Source organism: Schistocerca cancellata, chromosome 1, assembly GCF_023864275.1.
Source record: "Schistocerca cancellata isolate TAMUIC-IGC-003103 chromosome 1, iqSchCanc2.1, whole genome shotgun sequence".
Classification (NCBI taxonomy): domain Eukaryota; kingdom Metazoa; phylum Arthropoda; class Insecta; order Orthoptera; family Acrididae; genus Schistocerca; species Schistocerca cancellata.
The window spans coordinates 1,138,066,154-1,138,089,862 of NC_064626.1; the positions used below are offsets into that span (position 1 = coordinate 1,138,066,154).

Here is a 23,709-nt window from a genome sequence, read left to right on the forward strand (position 1 = left end):
ATGGCCATTTGTGCCAAAACAGTCTCATTTATTTGGTGTGTTACAAAATTGCTGCCATATTAGAAAGGCCTATTTTGTTTTATCTAGCAGACAGTGACAAAATAGATGTAATCAGATCGAGAAACCACACCAGTCTTGGGTATTATTTGTATTAACAGCTTTTTCATTATTAGATAACGACATTTCGATTTTTCATGTAACAAAACGTTTGATGAACTTTGATGAGGTAATAGATTCTTTTGTAGAAAGGAAAGTATGCCACATAAAGCTGTAGCAAGATTAGAGAGAAAAAAATGCTAGGAGCTAAGGTTTGAAGAAATGTGTAATTTCTTGCTTATCTCTTGTCAGTATTGGTTTTATATATCGCATATTTAATTTTATGTCAGACAAAACAGCAAGTTATTAACTAATAGGCAATAAAGAGTTCAGATTTTCTGAAGAATTCTTCTTCTCTCGATTAATTGCGAAATTTTTTTAAGAGGGGCGGGCTGTCAAACCGGCCGACTGAGAGCAGGAGAGGCACGACAGGACATTTCAGTTTCCACTTTCCTGAATATAGTTTGGACGTGCAATATAAAAATGCTTTATGAAGAGGCATGTCACTGCACTTTGGCATACTTAAGACTAAATAATATGGCTTACATTTCCTTGAATACATGTGTTTTATGTTTCAGACTTTTCAGAAAGATGTGCACTACATGATGAACATATTTTGAAAATTCGATTTTTTTTAGTATTGACCCAGTTCAAAAATGTCGTAGATCCGGGGCTGATGTGCAGAGTAGTCTGAGCTATAGTGGGTAGTCTCCACAGGACCCATGTTTACATTTAGTGATTTTGCTGTTTCCCCTTCATTCACTCTCACATCAAAATTAAAAAAAAAAAAAAAAAAAAAAAATGGGTATCTGTGGCCGGGAGCTATCAAGTGAATTAAAACACATTCACATAATTACGGAAGGCTGAAATATATAATTAGTTTCAGATTTTATTTTATTTCCACCTTTCTGACAGTCAAGCATTAATTGCCTTGTGGAACAATGAAGTTATTTTTGTCTGTTTGCTAAAGAAATTTGACTTTTGTTAAACTTTTCCACAGAGGCAGTCAACGTATTTGAAATGAAATGTTTAATTCCACAGTACTGGCTAGTTTCAACTGTTCGCTGCATTTCAAGGTCACGTTTTCATTTTCTAGCACGTACGGCATTATACCATAATAAAGAACCAAACATGTTATAATACAGTACTGGTGCTCCAAGAAAATTTACATCCCGAAAGCTTAATATCACGTTGGGGTCTATTTCAATCGGAATCTGGACATACGAATGTGCCCTTTAAGTATGCACTTTAAATGTGCACATTTTAGTATGGTTCACGAAATTCCGATGCTCTTGCAGTATCCTCTGATATCTTCTTTCTTTTATGACATCATTTGGAAGGTAGGGGAGACGAGGTACTGGCGGAATTAAAGCTGTGAGGACAGGGTGTGAGTCGTGCTTGGGTAGCTCAGTTGGTAGAGCACTTGCCCGCGAAAGGCAAAGGTCCCGAGTTCACGTTTCGGTCCAGTACACCGTCTTAATCTGCCAGGAAGTTTCATCATTTATGATCTTTCAATGTTTTAAATATAATAGAGGGAAACATTCCGCATGGGAAAAATATATCTAAAAACAAAGATGATGAGACTTACCAAACAAAAGCGCTGGCAGGTCGATAGACACACAAACAAACACAAACATACACACAAAATTCAAGCTTTCGCAACAAACAGTTGCTTTGTCCCTCTTTCCTGACGAAGCTTGAATTTTGTGTGTATGTTTGTGTTCGTTTGTGTGTCTGTCGACCTGCCAGCACTTTCATTTGGTAAGTCACATCATCTTTGTTCTTAGGTGTATGTATATATATATAAGAATATATGAATATAATGACAAATGTCTGCTTGTGTCTGTGTATATGCAGATGGATATGTGTGTATGTGCGAGTGTATACCTGTCCTTTTTTCCCCCTAAGGTAAGTCTTTCCGCTCCCGGGATTGGAATGACTCCTTACCCTCTCCCTTAAAACCCAAATCCTTTCGTCTTTCCCTCTCCTTCCCTCTTTCCTGATGAGGCAACCGTTGGTTGCGAAAGCTTGAATTTTGTTTGTATGTTTGTGTTTGTCTGTGTGTGTATCGACCTACCAGCGCTTTTGTTTGGTAAGTCTCATCATCTTTCTTTTTAGATATATATATATATATAGGGAAACATTCCACATGGGAAAAATATATCTGAAAACAAAGATGCTGGAACTTACCAAACAAAAGTGTTGGTACGTTGATAGAGGCAATAAATACACAAACACACGCCAATTTCAAGCTTTCGCAACCCAAGGTTGCTTCATCAGGAAAGAGGGAAGGAGAGGGAAAGACTAAAGTATGTGGGCCTTAAGGGAGAGGGTAAGGAGTCATTCCAATCCCGGGAGTGGAAAGACTTACCTTGTGGGGAAAAAAGGACAGGTATACACTCACACACATCCATCCGCACATATACAGACACAGGCAGAAATATGTTAATGCATTTACATATCTCTGCCTGTGTCTGTATATGTGTGGATGGATATGTGTGTGTGCGAGTGTATACTTGTCCTTTTTTCCCCCTAAGGTAAGTATTTCCCCTCCCAGGATTGGATTGACTCCTTACCCTATCCCTTAAAGCCCACATACTTTTGTTTTTCCCTCTCCTTCCCTCTTTCCTGACGAAGCAACTGTGGGTTGCAAAAGCTTGAAATTTGTGTGTGTGTGTTTGTGTGTTTATTGTCTCTATCAACGTACCAACGCTTTCGTTTGGTAAGTTACAGCATCTTTGTTTTTATATATTGTGTCTGTATATGTGCAGATGGATGTGTGTGTGTGTGTGTGTGTGCGAGTGTATACCTGTCCTTTTTCTCCCTAAGGTAAGTCTTTCCGCTCCCGGGATTGGAATGACTCCTTACCCTCTCCCTTAAAACCCACATCCTTTTGTCTTTCCCTCTCCTTCCCACTTTCCTGATGAAGCAACGGTGGGTTGCGAAAGCTTGTGTGTGTTTGTGTTTGTTTGTGTGTCTATCAACATACCAACGCTTTCGTTTGGTGGGTTACATCACCTTTGTTTTTAGATATATTTTTTCATTATGTTTCCCTCTATATATATATATATATATATATATATATATATATATATATATATATATATATATATATATATATTAGAGGGAATAGAGGGAAACATTCTACGTGGGAAAAATATATTTAAAAAGAAAGATGATGAGACTTACCAAACAAAAGCGCTGGCAGGTCGATAGACACACAAACAAACACAAACATACACACAAAATTCTAGCTTTCGCAACCAACGGTTGCCTCGTCAGGAAAGAGGGAAGGAGAAGGAAAGACAAAAGGATATGGGTTTTAAGGGAGAGGGTAAGGAGTCATTCCAATCCCGGGAGCGGAAAGACTTACCTTAGGGGGAAAAAGGACAGGTATACACTTGCACACACACACATATCCATCCACACATACACAGACACAAGCAGACATTTGTAAAGGCAAAGAGTTTGGGCAGTGATGTCAGTCGGGACGGAAGTACAGAGGCAAAGATGATGTTGAAAGACAGGTGAGGTATGAGCGGCGGCAGATTGAAATTAGAAATTAGCGGAGATTGAGGCCTGGCAGATAGCGAGAAGAGAGTATATGCTGAAGGGCAAGTTCCCATCTCCGGAGTTCTGACAGGTTGGTGTTAGTGGGAAGTATCCAGATAACCCGGACGGTGTAACACTGTGCTGGCCGTGCACCAAGGCATGTTTAGCCACAGGGTGATCCTCATTACCAACAAACACTGTCTGCCTGTGTCCATTCATGCGAATGGACAGTTTGTTGCTGGTCATTCCCACATAGAACGCTTCACAGTGTAGGCAGGTCAGTTGGTAAATCACGTGGGTGCTTTCACACGTGGTTCTGCCTTTGATCGTGTACACCTTCCGGGTAACAGGACTGGAATAGGTGGTGGTGGGAGGGTGCATGGGACAGGTTTTACACCAGGGGCGGTTACAGGGGTAGGAGCCAGAGGGTAGGGAAGGTGGTTTGGGGATTTCATAGGGATGAACTAAGAGGTTACGAAGGTTAGGTGGACGGCGGAAAGACACTCTTGGTGGAGTGGGGAGGATTTCATGAAGGATGGATCTCATTTCAGGGCAGGATTTGAGGAAGTCGTATCCCTGCTGGAGAGCCACATTCAGAATCTGATCCAGTCCCGGAAAGTATCCTGTCACAAGTGGGGCACTTTTGGGGTTCTTCTGTGGAAGGTTCCGGGTTTGAGGAGATGAGGAAGTGGCTCTGGTTATTTGCTTCTGTACCAGGTCGGGAGGGTAGTTACGGGATGCAAAAGCTGTTTTCAGGTTGTTGGTGTAATGGTTCAAGGATTCCGGACTGGAGCAGATTCGTTGACGTTGACCTCCACCTGTCCAATGGCCAGCTTCACACGTCCGTCCACATCAAACCCACCAACAAGCAACAGTACCTCCATTACGACAGCTGCCACCCATTCCACATAAAACGGTCCCTTCCCTACAACCTAGGTCTTCGTGGCAAACAAATCTGCTCCAGTCCGGAATCCCTGAAGCATTACACCAACAACCTGACAACAGCTTTCGCATCCCGCAACTACCCTCCTGACCTGGTACAGAAGCAAATAACCAGAGCCACTTCCTCATCCTCTCAAACCCAGAACCTCCCACAGAAGAACCACAAAAGTGCCCCACTTGTGACAGGATACTTTCCGGGACTGGATCAGATTCTGAATGTGGCTCTCCAGCAGGGATACGACTTCCTCAAATCCTGCCCTGAAATGAGATCCATCCTTCATGAAATCCTCCCCACTCCACCAAGAGTGTCTTTCCGCCGTCCACCTAACCTTCGTAACCTCTTAGTTCATCCCTATGAAATCCCCAAACCACCTTCCCTACCCTCTGGCTCCTACCCTTGTAACCACCCCCGGTGTAAAACGTGTCCCATGCACCCTCCCACCACCACCTACTCGAGTCCTGTAACCCGGAAGGTGTACACAATCAAAGGCAGAGCCACGTGTGAAAGCACCCACGTGATCTACCAACTGACCTGCCTACACTGTGATGCATTCTATGTGGGAATGACCAGCAACAAACTGTCCATTCGCATGAATGGACACAGGCAGACAGTGTTTGTTGGTAATGAGGATCACCCTGTGGCTAAACATGCCTTGGTGCACGGCCAGCACATCTTGGCGCAGTGTTACACCGTCTGGGTTATCTGGATACTTCCCACCAACACCAACCTATCCGAACTCCGGAGATGGGAACTTGCTCTTCAATATATCCTCTCTTCCCGTTATCCACCAGGCCTCAATCTCCGCTAATTTCAAGTTGCCGCCACTCATACCTCACCTGTCATTCAACAACATCTTTGCCTCTGCACTTCTGCCTCGACTGACATCTCTGCCCAAACTCTTTGTCTTTAAATATGTCTGCTTGTGTCTGTATATGTGTGGATGGATATGTGTGTGTGCGCGAGTGTATACCCGTTCCTTTTTTCCCCCTAAGGTAAGTCTTTCCGCTCCCAGGACTGGAATGACTCCTTACCCTCTCCCTTAAAACCCACATCCTTTCGTCTTTCCCTCTCCTTCCCTCTCTCCTGATGAGGCAACAGTTTGTTGCGAAAGCTTGAATTTTATGTGTATGTTTGTGTTCGTTTGTGTGTCTGTTGACCTGCCAGCACTTTCATTTGGTAAGTCACATCATCTTTGTTTTTAGGTATATTTTTCCTACGTGGAATGTTTCCTTCTATTATAACACTATATATATATATATATATATATATATATATATATATATATATATATATATATATATATATATATATATATATATATATCTGTGTGTGTGTGTGTGTGTGTGTGTGTGTGTGTGTAATTTACTGTAGCTCATCAAAGAATAAATCCAAAAGCCAAAAATGTTTCTTCCTTTTATGTGTGCCTATCGACAAGACAGAGGTTCTTCTGTTTGTCGAGTGGTCTCCTTTAATCCTAAGATATTCTTCAGTTTTATAGAGATTATTAAAGCCATGTATTTATTTCATTGATTTCATTCATTATTAAAGCCATGTATTTATTTCATTCATGTTTTTTCAATTACTTAGTTCAACTATGTAAAAAATCAATAATGATAAAAAGTCAAAAGCAAGTCCTAGCCACAAATTTCAAGTTTGGACAAGTAGAATTGCTTTAGATTAGAGACAGTACAATAGTTTTCACAATGTCGTTTACCTATCATACCTTTGTACGATATCTGTTTTATCACATGAATAAATTTCTTATAATACTGAAATTATTTTTGCTCGCAGAAAACAAATGCCGCTTTTGAGAGAAACTTAATTGAACTTGTTGCCACATTTATTAAGGATGCTCAAGCTATATTTGTTGAATGTCGTAATTCACAGCAAATATTCAGTGAACAGTTGTCAGACTGTGCAAATCGCTACCTCAGCAATGTTATCACAAAGGCGGATGACCCAAAGTTTCGTATACCCCGTGAACTACAACAGGTAAGTCATATAGATAAAAAGCTAAAACAGTATAGACACACAGTTTAATAGATTGATAAACCCAAATTATTTTTATTTGCACTTAGTAGCGTATTTCATTGTGCTGCTTAAAAAAAAAAAAAAAATGTTGGGATGTGATGTTTAAAGCTTTCTCAGTGAAAATGATAATTTTCAGATATTTCATTCTGCAGTTGAATTAATATTGTCACTTCACAGGGTATTTCGACAGTTATTCTAGTTGTCTTCTTCAGATGCATGAAGCACAGGTTTTAGTTGCTTGTTGTTTCAAGTCCAGCTATACTATATACTAGTCATAGTGAGTAATGAAGATCGGAACTTGTCAAACCTGAAGAAAACACATAGTGAAACAGTCAAAAAAATTGTAAAATGTTACATGTTTTATTCTGTGTACATACAGTAGACTCTCAACTATCTGGCCTAATGTGGCAGAAGGTCAACCCATATAACAAAAAAGTGAGTTCTAAAATTATTTCTTGTGATCCTAGCCATACTATTCAAAATACCTTTTTTCAAATATCAAAACCCTGTTTTATTAACGTTTCCTGACTTATTGTGTAATGTTGTTGTTGTTGTGGTCTTCAGTCCTGAGACTGGTTTGATGCAGCTCTCCATGCTACTCTATCCTGTGCAAGCTTCTTCATCTCCCAGCACCTACTGCAACCTACATGCTTCTGAATCTGTTTAGTGTATTCATCTCTTGGTCTCCCTCTACAATTTTTACCCTCTACGCTTCCCTCCAATACTACATTGGTGATCCCTTGATGCCTCAGAAAATGTCCTACCAACCGGTCCCTTCTTCTAGTCAAGTTGTGCCACAAACTTCTCTTCTCCCCAATCCTATTCAATACCTCCTCATTAGTTATATGATCTACCCATCTAATCTTCAGCATTCTTCTGTAGCACCACATTTCGAAAGCTTCTATTCTCTTCTTGTCCAAACTAGTTATCGTCCATATTTCACTTCCGTACATGGCTAAGCTCCATGCAAATACTTTCAGAAACGACTTCCTGACACTTACATCTACACTCGATGTTAACAAATTTCTCTTCTTCAGAAACTCTTTCCTTGCCATTGCCAGTCTACATTTTATATCCTCTCTACTTCGACCATCATCAGTTATTTTGCTCCCCAAATAGCAAAACTCCTTTACTGCTTTAAGTGTCTCATTTCCTAATATAATTCCCTCAGCATCACCCGACTTAACTCGACTACATTCCATTATCCTCATTTTCCTTTTGTTGATGTTCATCTTATATCCTCCTTTCAAGACATTGTCCATTCCGTTCAACAGCTCTTCCAAGTCCTTTGCTGTCTCTGACAGAACTACAATGTCATTGGCGAACCTCAAAGTTTTTATTTCTTCTCCATGGATTTTAATTCCTACTCTGAATTTTTCTTTTGTTTCCTTTACTGCTTGCTCAATATACTGATTGAATAACATCGAGGATAGGCTACAATCCTGTCTCACTACCTTCCCAATCACTGCTTCCCTTTCATGCCCCACGACTCTTATAACTGCCATCTGGTTTCTGTACAAATTGTAAATAGCCTTTCGCTCCCTGTATTTTACCCCTGCCATCTTCAGAATTTGAAAGAGAGTATTCCAGTCAACATTGTCAAAAGCTAGAAACGTAGGTTTGCCTTTCCTTAATCTAGCTTCTAAGATAAGTCATAGGGTCAGTGTTGCCTCATATGTTCCAATATTTCTGCAGAATCCAAACTGATCTTCCCCGAGGTTGGCTTCTACCAGTTTTTCCATTCGTCTGTAAAGAATTCGCGTTAGTATTTTGCATCCGTGACTTATTAAACTGATTGTTTGGTAATTTTCACATCTGTCAGCACCTGATTTCTTTGGGATTGGAATTATTATATTCTTCTTGAAGTCTGAGGGTATTTCGCCTGTCTCATACATCTTGCTCACCAGATGGTAGAGTTTTGTCAGGGCTGGCTCTCCCAAGGCCATCAGTACTTCTAATGGAAAGTTGTCTACTCCCGGGGCCTTGTTTCGACCCAGGTCTTTCAGTGCGCTGTCAAACTCTTCACGCAGTATCGTATCTCCCATTTGATCTTCATCTACATCCTCTTCCATTTTCATAATTTTGTCCTCGGTACATCCCACTTGTATAGACCCTCTATATACTCCTTCCACCTTTCTGCTTTCCCTTCTTTGCTTAAAACTGGGTTTCCGTCTGAGCTCTTGATATTCATACAAGTGGTTCTCTTTTCTCCAAAGGTCTCTTTAATTTTCCTGTAGGCAGTATATATCCTACCCCTAGTGAGATAAGCCTCTAAATCCTTACATTTGCCCTCTAGCCATCCCTGCTTAGCCATTTTGCACTTCCTGTCGATCTAATTTTTGAGACGTTTGTATTCCTGCTTCATTTACTGCATTTTTATATTTTCTCCTTTCATCAATTAAATTCAATATTTTTTTGCTGCCCAAGGATTTCTACTAGCCCTCGTCTTTTTACCTACTTGATCCTCTGCTGCCTTCACTACTTCATCTCTCAAAGCTACCCATTCTTCTTATACTGTATTTCTTTCCCCCATTCCTGTCAATTGTTGCCTTATGCTCTCCCTGAAACTCTGTACAACCTCTGGTTTAGTCAGTTTATCCAGGTCCCATCTCCTTAAATTGCCATCTTTTTGCAGTTTCTTCAGTTTTAATCTACAGTTCATAACCAGTAGATTGTGGTCAGAGTCCACATCTGCCCCTGGAAATGTCTTACAATTTAAAACCTGGTTCCTAAATCTCTGTCTTACCATTATATAATCTATCTGAAACCTGTCAGTATCTCCAGGCTTCTTCCATGTGTACAACCTCCTTTTATGATTCTTGAACCAAGTGTTAGCTATGATTAAGTTATGCTCTGTGCAAAATTCCACCAGGTGGCTTCCTCTTTCATTTCTTAGCCCCAATCCATATTCACCTATTGTGTAATATGTGCTAGTTATAGTGGTTGTTATGTACAAGTCTTTGACAAACAACTGTTTCCCTCCCTTAGCCCTCTTCCGCACTGCCATATCCCTCTACATATGCAAACAGATGTTATCAACTGACATTGCTTGCTCCCACTCACTAAAGAACTACAGCAACTGCCTCAGACATCCTGAACCATCCCGAATGTGAAACGAGATTTCTCCTGTCGTCTGAGTTTTTGCCTGTTCCTCTTATGTTACAGCCCCTTGCATCACCATTTCCACAATATCATTGTTACTTAGTTCACCAACTTCATCATTTGCCTATGGTCTAAAAGAATTTTTCTTTCAAGACTGTTGTGTTGGCAGGAGAGTCAACACCGTGTTACTAGTGGGGGCTGAAATGCACGCGTTTTAGCTCACGCAGGCTGGCGTGAGGAGGGAAGAACTATACTGACGTGAGGTCTGGAACATGACAAGGAATTAGAATTCAGAAAGCAGACATAATTAGTTTGATACTTAACTTTAATCCATTAATGATGAACGTCGCTCTTGATGGTACATGATTCACAATATTATCTGTTTAGAATACATTCATAGTAACTGAATATGGCGCCTTGCTAGGTCGTAGCAAATGACATAGCTGAAGGCTATGCTAAACTGTCGTCTCTGCAAATGAGAGCGTATGTAGACAGTGAGCCATCGCTAGCAAAGTCAGCTGTACAACTGGGGCGAGTGCTAGGGAGTCTCTCTAGACTAGACCTGCCGCGTGGCGGCGCTCGGTCTGCAATCACTGTTAGTGGCGACACGCGGGTCCGACGTATACTAACAGACCGCGGCCGATTTAAAGGCTACCACCTAACAAGTGTGGTGTCCTGGCAGTGACACCACAAAGACCTTACAAGTGAGATGTTTGGCTCCTCCCACACTTTGGCCAATCTCCTTATGACATCTAGCAAGTCCGTTCTTTTCAGAATGGTTACACAGTCTCCACTGTTATCAATCTCTGATATCAACAAAACGTGAAGTCAGGAGCAATACTTCTTCTTCAGCATTTCAAGGCTGCCCAGATCCATTGGCTGTCAAAGAGCAGTCACATTTGATGGTGAAATAATGATTTCATATTTCCTTCTGTGAGTTTGCAACAGACAGGATGCAAAGGCATGTTATCAAGAAATAGTGGCTTTTCTTGGTATATTGTTGTCTTTTAAATGTTTCTCTACAGCTGGTGTGGATTCATTTTGGAACCAGGTTTTAAATATTGCTGAATTCATCCAGGATTTCTTTTGATAAGAGTAATGTAGGGCCAGTGATTCCTGATTTTTCAGGTTGTTGAAATCTCTTAAGTTTCCGTGCTTTCCCTGTTGATGTAACCCTAAGCTTGTGGTTGCCAGTTGCATTACTGCAAGCCTCTATGAGAACTCATTCCCTACTTTACTTGTATCCAAGTGCTGCAGCTTCCCTTTTTGAAACAAACATTTATAGGGAGTATCTTGTTATTTAAATTGCTCTCATCACATATGAAAGCTTCATCAGAAATTCCATCCTCGTCAATTAACTGTGAAAGATTGTCTTTAAAGAATGGTCTACCCTCTCTGTCAGTGGATAAAGCCTCTCCACTAATGGTAATCTGGTGAATACTACTGATCCAGCCATTCATCACGGGCAGTAAAGTCTCAATCTTCTCCTTCTATTTACTGCTGAAATTGCAATGCTTTTTCTTGCAATACTGGTCAAGTAATTGGCAAACTTTTTCCTCGTAAATGTTCATATCACAAAAACAAAGCTTCCTCAACTTCTTTACGCTCAAGTTTCATCATAGTCTTCCTTACTTTTATTCAACTCCCACTAGCTTGGGAAGCACAATACTTTGCAATTTCTGCTTGATTTTTCTTCCAGTCTCCAACAGTACTTTTTTCTACCTCTTACCCCAAAGCAACACTTTTGACTGGTACCCCAGAATCCAGTCTTATTACAGCATGTAATTTCTGATCCATAGTCACTACAAGTATTTTTGTTCATCATCCGTTTTGGACTCTTTCATTAAAACACTGCAAAAAAAAAAAAAAAAAAATTGAAATGCATGCACTGTGGATGTTTGATCTTGTAATGGTCGCCTAGTCGTAGATATAGCTAATTGCTATAATCGCACTATTTCATTCCCATTTACGGAGCTTGTTAGCACTTGATGTTAGGTTGGCGCCATTAAAATGCATTGTGTTGTGGTAATCGCTGCTACTTGCTGGATCGCTGCTGTGTCTCGATGCTGATGCTGGCTCTAAATCTGGTTGTCTAGGGTTAAAAACATGAGGTCCCATGTTTTTTATGTGCTTTTGATGATAAAGAACGAGCGAAACCAACAAATATGTAAACTTCAAATATTTATTACTCTGGTGGCCATCTTAATTCCACAGTCCACCAAAGACCATGACTCAACACAAAGTAGTACTTCCATTACATGTTCATTGCAGTGTTTATCCACCTCAAACAATAACACACAAACACACTTTACCAAAGTGACATTCCGACTGCCTTCCGACCGTTCTTGCTGCTTGTATTTATAACATTGTCAAAGAACTACTAAAAAGAGATATAGTTTACAAGTCACATGTACATCTGTTATCATAATTTGTGCAGAAAAGTTATTAATTTGCATCGAGTGACATAATTTAACATGTTATTAAAATGACAGACAGATTTGTTGACTTGACAGAATAATTCTTTGTTACAAAAAGGCCGTTTTTTAGAAGTTTGTCAATTGACTTCTCTAATTTGCATAAATAAGTAAATAACATGAATTATTAAGAATTACATTGGTTTTAGTCTAAAATAGGATTGATTTCGTGAATACTGAGTGAAAACGCTCCTAGTGAACAATTAGGTTTCACTGGGTGATTTTTATTTAAGGAGATCCAAAATACCTAAGTTGTCCACTATTTTTCGTACTTCATATTAATTATTTAAGATGAACTCAGTGTTTTTACATGATGACATTTGCTGTATCAGTGATCAAGTGATATTAACTTTTGTGTGGGTCAGTTATTCAGTATAATTTAATGGGTTGACTGTTTATGGAGACATGTTATGCAATCATTGTTAACATACACAATAACTTTTCTATAATCATAAATACTCGTTAAACTGGTTGAATTTGGAGGGTATCGCATACTTCGGTACAGTAAAGCCTTTAATATGTTCTGTTGCAATCTGCAACTGAAAAAACAAAGAACACAGGGTTGCAAATGTACATCCACCTGATTACTCTGCAAATCAAAATGAGTGTCCGGAGGAGGTTTCACCAAATCACCTTTAAGCTATGTCTCTACTGTTCTGCTCTCAAACAGCACACAGGAAAAAATTAAATACTCCTGTGCAAGCTCTGATTTCTCTCACTTTATTATGATGGTCATTTCTGCATATGTAGGTGGGCACCAACAAAATATTTTCATAATCTGAAGAGAAAGTTAGTGATTGAAATTTCGCGAGAAGGTTTTGTCACAGTGAAAAGCGTCTTTGTATTAATGATGCCACCCCAATTCGTGTATCATATCCGTGGCAATCTATCGCAGTAACACAAAACAAGCTGGTCCTCATTAAACTTTTTTTGATGTCCTCTGTCAATTCTATTTGATGTGGATCACACACCACACACCAGTACTCCAGAAGGGGGCTGACAAGCATAGTGTAAGCAGTTTCCTTAGTAGAGACTCATGGCCATCACCTCAACTGACTTGGGAAAAATCATTTAGTGACTATAAATTGTGATACAACTGCAAATTCAAGGAAGAAAATGAACCCAGGACAGTCAGATATGAATGAAAAGTGTTTCATTACACAAGCTAATTGTAGTACTGGGTATAGGCAGACTACACTGGATAACTGGCTGATGAAAAAATGATGTAAAAGCGCTTCTTCCCAATCTGTCAGTGTGTGTAAACTGACCAAATTGGAAAAATGGGTAGTGAAAAATACCTTGCCCAGACCTTCAACTGAAACTTCTTTTTTTAGAGAAAACAATGTAACTCCTTCTGCTAAGCAAAAGTTGGCAGTTGATCACCGAAACATTAGAGGTCTCGGCAGTAACATCAGTGAACTTATAATCAATATCTGTGGACCACGGGGTTTAGATTATGAGATTATGCCCAGGTTCTGTGCTTTAGTGAGCACCATATTAATTCTGGTATAGAAAACCTTGTGATAAATAATTATTAATTAGCAACATCATTTTGTAGAAAGTGTAAAGAAAGAGGTGGTTTTGGCATTTATGTTAAAAACAATGTCACATGTAGAGCAACTGATGTGCAGAATTATTGTTTAGAACAACATTTGGCAGTATGTGCCCCATAGAATTCTTTTTGAATACCTTCCATGTATAGAAGTTACAATGTACAGAGGACGTTCAGGGAAGTTTTGTATCTTTTTGAATTTGTCTACCTGCTCTCATAATATGCTTATTCATACATAAAAGAGATGTGATGTCCACATATGATTTTTCTTCTGTTGTTAGCTTCGCTACTAGAATAACTTCATGTACAAGCACACTGACTGATAGTATATTTACACACCAGACCAAAATAGGCGCTAGAGCTACCAGGTAAGTCCTGAATGGTCTCTCTGACCATGTTGGACAAAGACTCACTATAAATAGTGCAAGTATCTGTAAGAATGATAGTGGCCCCAACTGGAAACTAGCTAGGACAATTAATGATGAAACCCCTCAGACTTTTAAATCACATGTCCAGTCCACAGACTGGAGACCTGTGTATCATTTAGAAAATGCCATTTACAAGCACAATCTTTTCAGTAATGAAGTGGCACTGATATTTGAAAGCACCTTCCCAAAAAAACTATATAAGACCCAAACCACAAAATATACCAAAATGCCCAGCATAACCATTGGTATTAAAATTTGATGCAAAAGAAAAAGAGAGCTGTATATCGTCACAAAAAATTCTGACAGCTGCAACCAGCTAAAATCAGTATAAAAATACTGTAAAATACTAAGTAATGTTATTCAGAAGTCCAAAAGTTTGTATCTGTGCTCCAAAATTAAAAAATCTACTAGCAAAATGAAAACAATATGGGAAGCGATAAAGAGTGAGATTGGTGCAAACTGCTCTAGTAGGTTCCAAAACATTGTTCTCAGTAATGACGGTAGACAAGTACAAAATCAAGAGACTGTGGCAAAAAATTTTAATTAGCACTTTTTAAGTGTTGCTGAGGAAACACGACACAATAGCTCCTTAGAAGGCCTCTGAAAGGTCACTACACAAATTCCATAGAGCAGATAGGTATAGCCACTATAACAGTACAGGAAGTAAGAAAAACCATTATTTCTTTAAATAGCAAAAATTCAGCTGGTATTTACAACATCTCCAGAAAACTGCTAAAAGCCTGCTGCTATCAGTTCAGTGGAGTCATTGCTCATATATTCAATGCCTCTCTGAAACAAGGTATATTCCCTGACAAGATGAAGTATGCTATTCTACAAAAAAGGTGATGCCTGAGATGTTATAAACTATCATCCTATCTCTCTTTTCCTTGAAAAATTAATACATGCCAGGATTCTCAGTCACCTAGGAAACATTGCAATAATAAAACCACTTTGGATCCAGAGAAGGATCTCCACAACTGAAGCTATATTTTCATTTACTGATAATGCTTTGGAATGCCTTGACAAAAAGACATTGCCTGTGGTCAGTCATATTATGTGATCTGTCTAAGGCCTTCGAGTGCATCAGTCGTAGGATACTTATACAGAAAGCATGTCACTATGGATTCCGAGGACTATTGGACAACTGGCTCAAATCCTGACTACAGAGCAGACAACAGAAAATAGTGTAGATGGTAACAACACACAGGGAGGTGGGGTAGAGTCCAAATGGAGAACAGTAAATTATGTAGTTCCATAAATTTGTGTCCTTGGTCCATTGCTATTTCTCACATATATCAATGACTTTCTTTGTCCTCAAACAAAGCAAGCAAATGTACAATATTTGCTGATGACCCAAGCATTGTGATACACAATAAGACAGCTCCTCACCTAGAATTAAATGCCAGCTAGTTATAAGAGCGTGTTCTGAGTTGCTTCACAGTAAATTCTCTAGCAATAAACCTAAGCATTCATTTCTATTCTGGTCACAAAACTCCACAGGAAATAAACATTGCACATGAGAGCCATCAGATACAGAGGGTAGATTGTTTGAAATTCTTGGGTTTACATACAGACTGGGCACACCTCCTAAAAAAGTTTGGTTCAGCAACATCTGCCATCCGGATAATTACCAAAATTGGAGACACCAATGTCTCAAAATCTGCTTACTTTGGCTACTTCCATTCACTTACGTGTTATGGAATAATCTTCTGGGGCAATTCACCACTGTTGAAAAAAGTCTTGACAAATCAGAAAAAGGTTGTCCAAATTTTGTGTGGAGTGCCTACAAGAACCTCATGTCACAACCTTTTTAAACAAATAGGAATACTAACCACTTCTTCACAATATCTCTTTTTGATCATGACATTCATGCTTCACAATCCTTCTCAATATAAAATGAATGAAACACACCATCATCATAATGCAAGAAGGAAATGTGACATACACTGTGACCTAAAAAATTTGTCTCTGGTGCAAAAAGGTGTAAAATACACAAGCACAAAAATCTTCAATGCACTTCAAAGCAATATTAAGTGTCTACACGGTAGTAAGTACTATTTAAAAGTAAGCTAAAGGATTTCTTGCTTGAAAAAACTTTCTATTCGCTGGAAGAATTTTTATAGCACAGATAGCTAACATTATTTACCGTGTATTATTGTGTATTCTGGATTCAATATATTTTGCTGCTTTAATTAGATCAATTGGTGATCTGTAAGTCAAGAAGATGGTCACTTTTACTTTGTAAAAAATTGTTTGGATAAGATCTGAAAATTGATCTGTAAGTCAAGAAGATGGTCACTTTTACTTTGTAAAAAATTGTTTGGATAAGATCTGAAAATTGAATCATAGGCTCTGTTTTTGAGTGTAAACTTACTGATTGTGTTCCTTTATTTTTATTTTCAGTTTCTTTGTTTATTGTCCTGATGGAAACAAATGTAATAATGAATTAAATGTTTTGCCCCATTTCACATCCATCCATTACCATGCAAAAATGGATCTATGGAATATATAGTGCAATAAATAAATGAATAAATAGATCCGTTACATTTTCTAAGTATTCTGACAATAAATTACACTCTTGGTTTGCTTTCACCACAACATTATGTATGTGGTTGTTCCAAATTTAAGTTATTTGTAATTGTAATCCTGAATTATCTAGTTGATATCACAGCATTTTAGTGGATTCTTTTTGGTGATGACTTCACACTTTTCATGATAGAATCAACTGCCACATTTTGCACCATATAGGTATCTTCTCTAAACCATTTTGCAATGTGTTTTGATCATCTGGTGGCTTAACATGACAGTAAATGACAGTATCATCTGCAAACAATCTAAGAAGACTGCTCAGATTGTCTCCTAAATCGTTTATGTGGATCAGGGACAACAGAGGGCCTATAACACTTCCTTGGGAAATGCCAGATATTACTTCTGTTTTACTCAATGATTTTCCATCAGTTATTATGAAATGTGATCTTTCTGACAGAAATCACAAGTCCAGTAACACAACTGCGATGATACTACCTAGGCACAAAGTTTAATTAGGACTTGCTCCTAAGGAACACTGTCAAAAGCCTTTTGGAAATCTAAAAAATATGCAATCAGTCTGAAGTCCCCTGCTCACTACATGCATTCATCATTGTTTGTGAGCACTGGAAGAGGGCTTCTAAGTATTGTTTGTTGAAGAATGGGTCTGATAATTTATTCAATATTACCAGTACAGGGTGATTCAAAAGGCAAGAACAAATTTCAGTTGTTTCTTACAGATAAACTATAAAAACTGAAACACATTGTGTATGTCAATGGATAGAGGAAGGTCCAGAGATTTATGTTTGTACAGATACTATATCATACACTTGACATAAGCACTGTGTGTTGCTCAAGAACCATTAAAAGAGTAGTTGATTTCATTCCACACATGAATCAACTGGTTCCTGTATATTGAACAACAATTCTATTTCTCAGCTCTTGAAGAGTAGCTGCCATTGATGGGACAAAGGCTTTGTCTTTTATGTACCCTCACAGAAAAAAATTGCAAGGTGAAGTCTGGTGAACTGGAAGACCAAAAGCGAATAACATTGGATTGACTTCACATACATTCCAACACATAAAATGATTTCTCTTGTGTTGTAGTTGCCATATTGCTCCAAACATACAATGGCACAACTATGTCAAAGCTTTGAACCTTTGTCTATCCAGTGACATGTGCAATGTGTTTCTGTTTTTTATAGATTGTGTGTAATACAGTTGAAATCTGTTCTTTAATCACCATTTTATCATAGAGTAGTATTATTATATTATTAATTAAGTAGGCTGGATAGCCATGAGTCATATAGTCAAGAGTCTACTGTACTTGAAAATCTAAATGTTATGAATACTTGCTTGTTACCAGAACACATCCAGAAATATTACAGTCAAAAGAAAACAAAGTTAGTGTGAAAGATATTGCAGATAGAAAATAAACAATGGGAAAGAAACACCTATGCCAAACAATCCACTGCATTTTGCCAAACCAAAGTATAATGCCCCGTTTTTGCAAGCAGACAGTAAATTGCCATGAGGTTGAACTAAAGTTTAATTTTATGAAGCTGACTACAAAAAGGTCCTGATATTTCCTGTGCAAAATGAACTACAAAATATGCCTATGGCTATATTTTGAGATTTTGGAGTTTGGAATAAACAATGTATTTCATTTATGAGAAATTGCATTGTAAATTTTGTACATGTAGTTTTAGTAAATTAATTATTCTATTATCTTAATTTTTCACAATAAAGTATTTAAAAAATTGTATATGACAAGCCTCTCTGTCCAATTATGCAGATAATGACTGACAAAGAGGCACTGAACAAAGCAACAGGTGGCTCACACGATTATCACACACAAATAATTAATGGCCGTGAAGATGTACTCGTCAAGAAAGCAAAGAAATGGGCCAGCGATATGTGTGCAGATATACACAGGGAAGTACATATTACAAATAACTTTATTTGTGAATAATTGCACATAATCAGAGAACTAAAACTGCTGTCATATAGCTATGCACAACAGACTCTCTAAAGAATTGCATTATAATCAAACAATGGAAACTCCAGGTTGGAATATCAACAATATAAGGAAAATATAGATTGCTACTTACTGTAAACGTGAGACATCAAGTTACAGATAGGCACAAATAAAAGATACTTACACATTAGCTTTTGGCCACAGCCTTCATTAGGAAAGGAAACACACACACATTCATTCCCACAAGCTAGATTATCTCATGCACACGACAGCCAGGAGCAGCAGTTTCAGGAAGCTGTGGGACTGAGTTGTGAGGAGGGGGCTGGGGGGTAGGGGTAGCGAGAACGGGAAATGGAAAAGTATAGGAGCAGGGAAGGGGAAAGATGATGGGTGCATTGGCAGAGGGCGGCACACAGAAAGGGTGTAAAATGAGATTAGGGAGGTGGTGATAGGACAGAGGGGCTGGAAACGCTTGGATGGAGGATGTGAGAACAGTATGTTACCTAAGGTTAACGCCTGGATAATTTCAGGACTGCAAAATGGTTTTAAGGATAACTCCAACCTGTGCAGTTAAGGAAAGGCAGTGGAGGAGGGGAGAATCCAGATGGCTCGAGTAGAGAGGCATTGAAATCAAGCATGCATGTTGTGCTACAGTGTGGTCTACTTTGCTGTTGGCCATAGTTTTGTGGTGGCTGTTCATCCTGGTGGACTGCTGGTTGGTAGTCATACCAACATAGAAATCTCTGCAATGATTTCACCAGAGCTGGTATATGACTTGGCTGTTTCCACTTGTGGCCTGGCCTCTGATGCAGTGGGATAAGCTTGTGACAGGACTGGAATACTAAGTGCTGTGTGGGTTGATTTGGCAGGTCTTGGACCTGGGTCTTTCACAAGGATATGATCCCTGTGGCAAATGCTTGGGATTGGAAGTGGCATAGGGATGAACTAGGATGATGTGGAGGTTGGCTGGTGATGGAACACCACTTTAGGAGGCATGGACAGGTTGTTAGGTAGGATTTCTCTTATTACAGGGCATGATGATAGATAATCAATGCCCTGATGAAGAGTGCGGTTCTGTCATCCCAGTCCAGGGTGGTAATGAGTGATAAAGGAGGTGCTACTTTGTAGTGCATCTTGTGTGAGGTCGAAGGATTGGGGTTTTGAGGACAAATGGCATGGAAGATCTGTTTGTGGACTAGGTCTGAAGGATAGTGCCTGTCTGTGAAGGCTGTGATGAGACCTTCAGCATTCTGGGCAAGGGAGATCTTCTTGCTGCAGACCAGGGACCAGGCTGTATGGGAGAAATTTTTTGGTGTAGGAGGGATGACAGCTGTCAAAATGCAGGTACTCCATTGGTGGTTGGTGAGTTTAATGTGAACTGAGGTATGGATGAAGCCATTAGGGAAGTGGAGGTCAACATGCAGGGAGGTGGCATGCTAGGTTGAGGAGGACCGGGTAAAGCAGACAGGAGATAAGGTGTTGAGTTTGTGAAGAAATGAGGATAGCGTGTCTCGGCTCTCAGTCCAGATCATGAAGATATCATAAGTGAACCTGAGCCATACCACAGGTTTGGGGTTTTGGGAGGCTAGGAAAGTTTCCTCTTGATGACTCATAAACAGTTTGGCTCAGGAGGGTGCCATGTAGGTACCCATGGCTTTGCCACAGATTTGTTTGTGTACCTTCCCTTCAATGGAGAAGTAGTTGTGAGTTAGGATAAAGTTAGTAAGGTGTATGAGGAATGAGGTAGTGAGTTTGGAGTCTGAAAGACATTGTGAAAGGTCATGTCCAACATCGCCAAGACCATGGGCATGAGACATTTTGGTGTATAGGGAAGTGGCGCCAACAGTGACAAGTAGGGATCCAGGAGGTAAAGAGATGAGGATGGTGGAGAGGTAGTGAAGGAGGTGGTTGGTATCTTTGACATGGAAGGCTAGATTACAGGCAACTTGATGGAGGCATTGATCAATGAGTGCTGAAATTCTTTCAGTGGAAACACAATAATCAACTACACTGTGGCATCAAGGATTGTTGGGTTTGTGGTTTTTGCGAAACATGTAGAAAGTGGTTGTGCCAGGTGCCATAGGGGTTAGGGGGGAAATGGATTCAGGGGAGAGGTTCTGTGAGGAGTCATGTAATTGGCAGAGGGCTTCTGCTAGGTATTCACTGTGATTCATAACAATGATGGTGAAATCTTTGTCTGCAGGTAGGATAATTAGGTCAGGATTTGTTTTGAGGTTGTGTATGGCTGTCCTGTCTTCTGCTGAAAAGTTGGCATTCCAAGGAAGGGACCTAGGGAAACATGATGAGTCTAAGTCACAGCTGTTTCCTCAATGTCCACTTCTGTTTCTTGCTGGGCACTTCATAACTGTCCGCGCCGCATCAAGTGTTTCGTTCGTGGTCAACAGCCACCAGATGCAGCTCCCATGGTGCCTTCTGGTCACTGGTGTTCCAACCAATGTCCGCAGCTGACTTGGATGCCCTCTAGAGTCATGGTTGCCATCTCAGGAGTTTTAGTATAAATCTGTAGTGTCTGGTGCTCTGTCTCGTGGCTGTTTTCTTGGTCCACATCCCTGTTTCTTATGAAATCTCAATGTGTTTTACACTGAATTTTCAGAAGTTCAATAGCCAGATCCCAGACCATGCTGAACTGGTATCCAGTGTCACGGTTGATGAGATTCTCTGTGATATTGATCTCAACTGACTCTTTTACGACACTGTCCCAGTATCGGGGGTCTGTATGACAATCTTGGTGTCACTGTAGTTCATCGAGTATCTGAGCTCTAGACAGTGTTCTGCTATGGCTGATTTGGTTGCCTGTCTGAGTCTGGTGTGCCTCTCCTGTTCTTTACACCTGATGTCCACACTCCTGGTGGTCTGGCTGATGTATGACATCCCACACTCGCATGGTATGTTGTAAATGCCTGACTTCTGTAACCCCAAGTCATCCTTTACATTCTCCAACATTGTCCCAATCTTAGTGCGTGGGCAAAATACGCTCTTGATGTCATGTTTCCTGAGAATTCTGCTGATCTTTGCAGAGTTGCCATCCTTTTCCCCTCCTTCTTGTTCACACACACACACACACACACACACACACACACACACACACACACACACACACACACACACACATACACAATTCTTTCTGCCCTGGAATAAATGGCAGTAAAAGGTTGCCAGCTACAGTATTCAGAGGCTGTGCAGGGCAGAGGGAGATGGGGAGTGGAAAAGGGGAGGCACAGATGAAGAGAAAAGACCAGTAGCTGTGTGCGCAGAGAGCAGCGCACTATGTGGGTGAGGGGATGTGAATTGAGAGGAGGTGATAGTACAGAGGTAGTTGAAACTGTTGGGTAGAAGCTGCGGGGACAGTAGGTTACCACAGGCTTAAGACGGGATAATTTCAAGAGCAGAGAATTTGGTGTAATGATAACTCCCATCTGCACAGTTTGGAAAAGCTTCTGGAGGAGGGGAGGTTACAAATGGCCTGGGTTGTGAAGCAGCAATTGGAATCAAGCATATTATGTTCAGCTGCATGTTGCTATAGGGTGGTCAACCATGCTCTTGGTCACAGTTTGGTGGTGGCTGTTCATTCTGGTGGAGTGTTTGTTGGTAGTCATACCAACATAAAAACCTATGCAATGATTGCAGCAGAGCTGTATGTGGGATGGGTCCTTTTACTGGTGGCCTGACCTCTGATGCAGCAGTGTAAACCTGTGGCAGGACTGGAATAGGCAGTGCTGGGTCACTGGATTGGGCAGGTTTTGGACCTGGGTCTTCTACAGGGATATGATCCCTGTGGCAAGGAGCTGGGGTTGGCAGTGGCATAGGAATGGATTAGGATGTTGTGGAAGTTGGATAGGCAATGGACCACCACTTTACGAGGGGTGGAAAGGATATTGGGTAGGATGTCTCTCATTTCAGGGCATGATGATAGGAATTAAAGCCCTGACAAAGGACGTGGTTCTGTTGTTCCAGTCGCGTGGGATAGGGAGACAAAGGGGACATTTGTTTGTAGCTGGTTCTTGGGGATGGTAGGAGGATTGGGGTTGTGTAGGAAAAAGGCATGGGATATCTGTTCGCAGCTTAGGTCTGGAGGCTAGTGCCTGCCTGTGAAGGCCTTTGTGAGACCTTTGGAATACTGGGCAAGGGAGTTATTGCCAATGCAGATAAGCCATCCCTGGGTAGCCAGGCTGTATGGGAGGGATTTTTGGCGTAGAAAGATGGCAACTGTAGAAGTGCAGGCTGTTTGATGCTTCATGGTTGTCCAAAGTGACTATAGAAAGACCAGAACTAACATTTAAACCAAACAATAGCATCTTGAACTGCTAATGTGACTGGCAAATATGAAAGCAGTGTATTTGCAGGATCTCTTTTCCAAGGAAATCTTCCAGTGTTATGACTGGTTAAGAATCTAACACCATAGAAATTCTAAATCTTTTATTCAATGTTTTCTGGCTGAGTTTGTTTGAAAATAAGAATTTTATTTATTGCTCTGGCATCTAGAACAAGTCTCATACTTCTGTCAGGTTTAGAAACTTAATAACAAACTGCAACATGGGATCAATTATGGTTCCAAAATTTCTGAAGATAGCATCTTCCTGATCTCTGGCCACTTGGCCCAGGGGACATTATAGGAAGCATACAAGTGCCAATAACACTCATCACTATGAATGAAATTGGCAATGATGTCATCACAGCATTTTCTCAAATTGAGTTTGTCAGCACAGAGGTTGATCCTAGAATCCCCCTGATCTATTAGGTTCATCCCTATCAAATATTTGATTATCAAACTATTGACTACAAAAAATGAGTACTCTAACTTCAATTCCTCTACTTCAGCTCATAACAGGGCCTGCCACTTCATTGGTTTGGACCTGAGACTAATCACTCCCAGATCCAGCATCCATTTACAGGCATTTTGGTACCTTTGTATGCCCACAAATCATTCTAAAGATACCCACCAACAAGGCACTTAATTGAGCACCTGTGAACAGGATTAGGTTATTATCAATTTGGCAACCATTGCA

General features: G+C 40.0%; 1 protein-coding gene across 1 annotated transcript in view; it reads left to right on the forward strand.

Moving 5' to 3' along the window:
- Window positions 1–18,676, forward strand: part of LOC126134764 (dynein regulatory complex subunit 3-like) — a 207,612-nt gene extending 188,936 nt beyond the window's left edge. The window contains 2 exon segments of the mRNA XM_049915195.1: window positions 6,383–6,583; window positions 18,479–18,676. Of these exon segments, the coding sequence (XP_049771152.1) occupies window positions 6,383–6,583; window positions 18,479–18,676 (399 nt within the window).
- Window positions 18,677–23,709: the final 5,033 nt, after the last annotated feature.